A 6,388-nucleotide genomic window follows, 5' to 3' on the forward strand; every position below is an offset into this window, starting at 1 on the left:
GGCACTGGAACTGTTTCCAAAATCGCTTGGCAAACCAAACAATGCTACAACTTTATAATTGTAAATGCATTGTGTGCAAAGTTTCTTTTTTTTGGCAACATTAAAAGACTTTTCGGTTTAAGATTATGAAGTGTGAAGCTAAGAAAGATTAAAACTGCTACTCACTGGAGGAATTTAGTTTTAAGTATATTGAACTTGTTGTCTTGGCAAAACGTAGTTGAACCTTTCTATATAATATATATGATTTTCCATCCCTTGCTGAAAACCACATAGTCTAACGCAAAATAAGGCTCTTTATGCAATATATTTTCAAACTTGAGCGAGACCCTTAAGCGGAAAAGTCATTTTGACTTAATTTAACTGACGTTTATGTTTAATACATTGTCAGAAACATATACCACTTGTTTGTAGCTTTCAGTTTATTTGCATTTCCCCAGCGGTTCAAAACGAGCAATCTAAATGGGGCACCTGTGCCAAAAACTAACTACTTACTGTACGCATTTCACTGAGTTATTACAGAAGAAAACCACTTCCAACAGAAACTATGCAAATAACTTGGGGGTAATCCTTCCACTTGAGACGACAGGCGATGCCTTCGCATTTATCTGGCTGGCTTCGCTTGGCTTCTTGGAATCCCCACATGAATAATTACAACGCAGCCAGTTCATTTAATTTTCACTTTCAGTCTTAAGGCATCCCTCAGTCAAACCCTTTCTTGGGGGTGTGTTTGGCAAGAAGCGGCACATGAATAAAAATATTTAATGAAGAAATTTATAACAAACTTTCACAAATGGCAGCAGCAGAAGTGGCAGCATTTTAAAAATTATGAACATTAAATGTAAATTAAGCTAATCAATTAAGCCGTAACGAAATGTACCCAAAAACAGTGCCAGCAAACAGGCAAACAGGCAAACCGGCAAATGCTCGAGTTCAAAGTACCCGGCACACATTTCTGGGCCATTTCACGTTGTGCAATTAGGCAAGAAATGAGTGGCTGAAAGTCGATAGTCAACGCCCCTCCCCCCAAAACAGCAGCCCACTGTAATGACCGATATTAATGATTAAGTCGAATGGAGGTGGGAGTTGAGGTGTTTTCAGTTGCGTTAAGTGGCATGCAATGCCAACCCTTTTGCTGTCGTCTCCATCGTTGTAGTTGTCGTTGTCGTTGCGTGTTCCTCTGGAATTTGTGCGAATTCAACACTGACTTGGACTCAATTATTATAGGTCAGCATTGCGTTAGTTGAACCCCCTTTGATGGTTGCATTGTTGGCTTAATGACTTGATATTAATTTGACTGGCATTATAGCTCCTACTTCTGACAAATTGTAGACGATTAGCCGTTAGGCTACATTATGCTATTATTTAAGCAAACAATGCCGAGTACATGTATCGTAGGATTCTAAGGTGGTTCAACTGAAGCTTGGCTCGTTAAAAGTAATCCTAACTGCCTGTCATTAGTTCGATGGGCAGATTGACTGCGTGTTTGCCTAACAAGTTATCTTTAGATACAATTTCTGAACGCTGTTGAAGGATGCATGTTGATTGCTTATCCATCCGTCTATCAACTGTTAAATGGTACGATTTCTTAGGAATTGATAACCATACAGAAAATATACTAAATAATATTAATCTGTAGAGTTTAAGTTACTGGTTAAGGCAAATCAAATAAGCTAACAGATTGCAGATTGTAGAAAGTTGGCCATTTTTCATTTAGATGCTCAGCTCAAACATTTTAATGTATTGAGATAAGCCTAACGCCAAGTTATTGTCAGATGGCTTAGGTTAGCCTTTACAATATTTATAGACCAATATATATTTGATGCCATCCATTTATCATCTATTTTGGCAATCAATTACGTAAATGCTTTTATGGCGCCATTGCGAGGGCCAAGAAATTTTATCCTAAACGACATTTTAAGTTTAATTGGCCAAATAATAGTTATCGTTTCTGCACTGAAGCCAAAAATGGCACAATGAAATTTTAATGGGCACCTCAAACGAACTGTAAAATCTACCAAAATCAACAATGCGACAGTAAAAATGGCGCCAACCGCTGCGTCCTTCGGTTTGAATGGGCCTAATCAAATTAAGTACTAATCCTTGGGAAAAACCGCGAATAATTTCAAATGATTGTAAGTAAATTTCCCAAAACAATTAAATGTCACAACTCAGAATTTCCGACGAAGGAACAGCTGTTTAACTCACACTCAGAGAGTGAGTGTGACAGAGACATCGCTAGAGAGAAACAGAGAAACTTTGCTGGGAGAGGAACCTGCGCAATGAGAGCCGAGTAAAATGGCAAAAGTTGATTTTTTTATAGCATGCGATAAATGCACTTGTCGCATGCGTTTGTGTCTGCATTTTAATTACTTGGCCAAGACATTTGCATATGTGAGCATGTAAGAGTTGAGTTGGCTAAAAGAAGACGCCGAGAAGCTGGTCATAAAACCAAGACAAGTAGCCATAATGACATGGCCCATCTGGTCAGGGCTAGTAGTTTCAAAGTGGTTGAACAACTAAGCACCTACCCAAGGATAATCCATTTACCTGTGCAAAATTGTTGCACACCAAGTATCTATGAGTGGTTGTTGTGGGTTAGGATGCGGATGGGGATGGGAATGGGGTCGGGGTTGGGGTGATGCTAAAGCAACTTTTGTAAACAACAAGGTTGCATGTACGCTGAGAAATTGTTTTATTACCAAGCGTTGAGAGCGTGTTGACTGAAAAACAAAGGTGCGCACAATAAATTACATTGTTACACGGAACTTGGCAGTGTCTGCAACGGGCACCAACGGACGCGCGGCAGGCGACGGACACAGGACGGACGCAGGAAGTCAGCAACAAGCGTCACGTTAATGAAAAGGATTTTCTCCCATATGTCTGCAGTTAGTTGCCAACTCACCCAGCCAGCCACCTTGTCCCCCTCAGTTCACCTTTCGGCCTCTCACTCATTGCATTATATTCCGTGTGTGTACTTGAAATGACTTTGTCCCGAGGTTATTTAAATATTTAAAGGACGACACATTGAAGATTACGTTCTTAGCTCTGAACTGAATGGTAAATGCCCTTTGATGTTTTAGCCATTAGTAGAGGTTTAGACTTTGCATAAATAACCAAAAGATTCATTAGAAAGTGTCGCTTTATAGCCAACTCGTTTTTGGGGTTTGTTCTTAGTTTTGCGGTTAGTTTCTGGGCGGATGTTAATGATACGTCTGATGTTTGTGTGCTTTGAGTGAAAGTGTCATAAGTCATCTGTGCAAAGTGAGGCTAACAAAGTTCCATGACGGACCACAAAGTAAGCAGAAAATGCCAGCTGTAAAGTGGGAATGTTTCTGACTGTGGTTAAAATTTGTGATGAATTTGTCATGCGCTCTATTAGAAAAGGAAACGTATAAGAGACGAATTGATGTTATGGAAATATCCACATTAAGGTTAAATAGAAAACGGCACAACGCCTATTTATTGTTACCTAACTACAGATGTATTTAATCTACTCCTTCGAGATAACTCTAAAATACTAAACGAACTTCTTGAAATGTAAAATTTCAAGTCGAAGCAACCAAAATACAAACAAAACATGTTTAGAAGGAATTCAAAAAAATCACGACCAAAATTCAACATTTGTCAATAGAAAACAAATTTATCTTTAACTTCAACTCAACCAGTTCGCACTAAAATTCGTTAACATAATGGGATCCATAGTGAGTGAAATGCAGCAGCCGATTGTGTTTGTCAACATGGACTCGCCGGCGGCGCAGTTTGTACGCCAGACGATCAATGATAACAAAGTCGTTATCTTCAGCAAGAGCTATTGTCCGTACTGCAGCATGGCCAAGGAGCAGTTTCGCAAGCTGGATGTGAAGGCCCATGTGGTTGAGCTAGATTTGCGTAGCGATGGCGAGGAAATTCAGGCAGTGCTGGGTGAGATGACAGGAGCTCGGACTGTGCCACGTTGTTTCATCAATGGCAAATTTGTGGGAGGTGGCACCGATGTGAAACGTCTCTGCGATCAGGGTATATTGCAGAAATATTTCCAGTGATATGCGACAGATAAATACCTTGCGGTTAGAAGCTTCGTTTAAAACAGAAATAAAACCAATTTATTTATCGAAAAACTACGTAAATACCATTTTTTATTCAGCCAAATCCCCTGAAGGACTACTTAAAAGTCAACTGTTGTATTCACAGCAGAAATCGATGAGCCAAATTACGCATACGACACGTATGTGCATATATGGGCTTTTATTGTTTTTATTGTTAACGCTACACCTGCAACAAGACAAATAGAATGTTGAACGATTTTATGGAACAGTCAACTACAAATTCAACGATTGAAATTGTCAACAAATTTCAACAGCAATTTGCCAGCGCAAATTCAATCAATTATTTGGTTATTTGGCTCAAAGAAATGGCCTTTGACTTCGACGACAGTCTAGACCATGCGACGACTGGGAAACTAAGAACTTGGGTGCAGTCGAGACAACGCGACGTATGCATGATATGAAGTGCTGCCTTTAAATGGTTTCAATTTTTTGTTTTTTTGTTTCTTTCATGTTGGCCTCATGTAAGTTTAATGACAGTCTGGACTGTCGGCCAGCCCCTGACCGCCTGGCGTTCACCCTGAGCTGTTATGTTGCATGTAAATGTGCTGCAGAGTATTTTTTTAAAAGCATAAAAATTGTGACAAAGATGCCGAGCTTCATTCATTGTTTATTGCCTTTGCCAGCTGAAAGGCGAGGCGCGCGAGTCTTTTGCAGGATAAGAAGAACAACAGAAGACTCTCGTCTGGCTACATTAAGCATGCACAAAAAGGCTGTGCATCCTGCATGCAGGTGTGCAGTAACTGAAATGCCATCCACACGCTTTACTACCGCTTGCCTTAATTGTTTTGCCGTTCCTTACAATCAGAATCAGTACGTCCATCTCCCTCCCACCCCACCGGATGCAACAACTTAAGCATCATATTGAGCAGATAAAGGCAGTGTTGTGCCTTTGTTGTTGCCACTGCTGCATTATTTTTCCACGCCTTTTGTACTGCATAAATAAAGCCGCTCGGCGTTTTCGGTTTGCCTGTCCATAGAAAAAGAATGAACTGAAGTTATATATATAAATATATTTATATCGTTTAAGCTCCTTAAAAAATTGAATTAAATTTATCTGTTTTGAGAAAGCTTAGTAGAAGTGTTTAAGTCGAAGGAGTTCGTTTTGAGAAAGCTTAGTAGAAGTGTTTAAGTCGAAGGAGTTCGTCTCGAAGTTATCCTGCTAACAGTTCCAGGTTAAAAACCACATTTTCCCCTTCAATTACCGACAATTGTCTTGGTAGATAAATCTCCTCAAACATATCCATTCCTTGCTCGCAACTCGTTCTACTCGTTCAATGCACATGTCAAGTCATAAATACGCTTTTCTATCCACTTTATTGATAGTGGGTATGAAGGACGCGTAATTGCTGCACTTGGCTCTTGGAATTTGTAATCAAAATTTCGGCCAAAGCCACCAAAGCCAAAAACTAATAATAAACGCTTAATAAATCGTCTATCAAAAGCCTGGCTGCCAGAGTTGCCGCTGCACTGCGCACAATGCAGGCTATATATATATATATATATATGATATATGGTCTAGCCAATGTCTGTCTGCTTTCAATTACAACCTCAACTCAACACCAACTCCCACATTGGATGCCTGTGTTTGTCCAAACTGAAAAACTTCACCCGAAAAAAAAGTGCTCACAAACTATGCGTCCTTTTATTAAAACCGCAATTCAGTCAAGCGAAAGAAAATCGACTAATAAAATTTTCCTGTTGTCTAAAATGGAGTTAAAGCCATGTTAATTGTGGGCGTGGCTGGGCAATGAGTGAGTCTAGTCTAACGCCAGCATAAATCATAAATTGTAATCACATTGTTTGACAAACAAAATTAGTAAAATTGCCGAAAGAACTGTGGACGGAGAAATACCCTGTGGTTGGTGTGTGATTTAATATAATTGTAGTCTTTAATTTCCTCTTCTCTATTTAAAATATAGGTTTGCAAAAGAAAAACAGATATTTTGATTATTGCTTATATTTTGTAATTATAAACAGTGAACCTCTAATCATATCCATATAGCCAGGGTATATTGGCACTAACGTCTTGTGATATTGCCCATAAAAATGACCATGAAATGTCTGGTAGCCAACTGAAGAGGATTGACCATTAGCATGGCCATAAAACTAGGCGACAATGTTGCATCAACATTTAATTGCATCGCTAATTGAAGTGAGGCAGATAGTCAAACAGATCCGAGTATATCTAATGTCCCAATCAAAATGTAAAATGCCATTTTTATTGTGTTTGTCAAACGGTTGGCATCGTCAATGCCAAAGCAAATTAAAACCGAGTTAACGCCGGC

General features: G+C 39.3%; 1 protein-coding gene across 1 annotated transcript; it reads left to right on the forward strand.

Annotated features, from left to right (window-relative positions):
* The first annotated feature begins 3,630 nt into the window (after positions 1 to 3,630).
* LOC6559316 (glutaredoxin-C4) lies at positions 3,631 to 4,118 on the forward strand. Its single transcript, XM_001985970.3, has one exon. The coding sequence runs from the start codon at positions 3,690 to 3,692 to the stop codon at positions 4,038 to 4,040; it is 351 nt and encodes a 116-aa protein (XP_001986006.1). The 5' UTR covers positions 3,631 to 3,689; the 3' UTR covers positions 4,041 to 4,118.
* The last annotated feature ends 2,270 nt before the right edge of the window (positions 4,119 to 6,388 follow it).

Source organism: Drosophila grimshawi, unplaced genomic scaffold (assembly GCF_018153295.1).
Source record: "Drosophila grimshawi isolate 15287-2541.00 unplaced genomic scaffold, ASM1815329v1 contig_1367, whole genome shotgun sequence".
NCBI classification, from domain to species: domain Eukaryota; kingdom Metazoa; phylum Arthropoda; class Insecta; order Diptera; family Drosophilidae; genus Drosophila; species Drosophila grimshawi.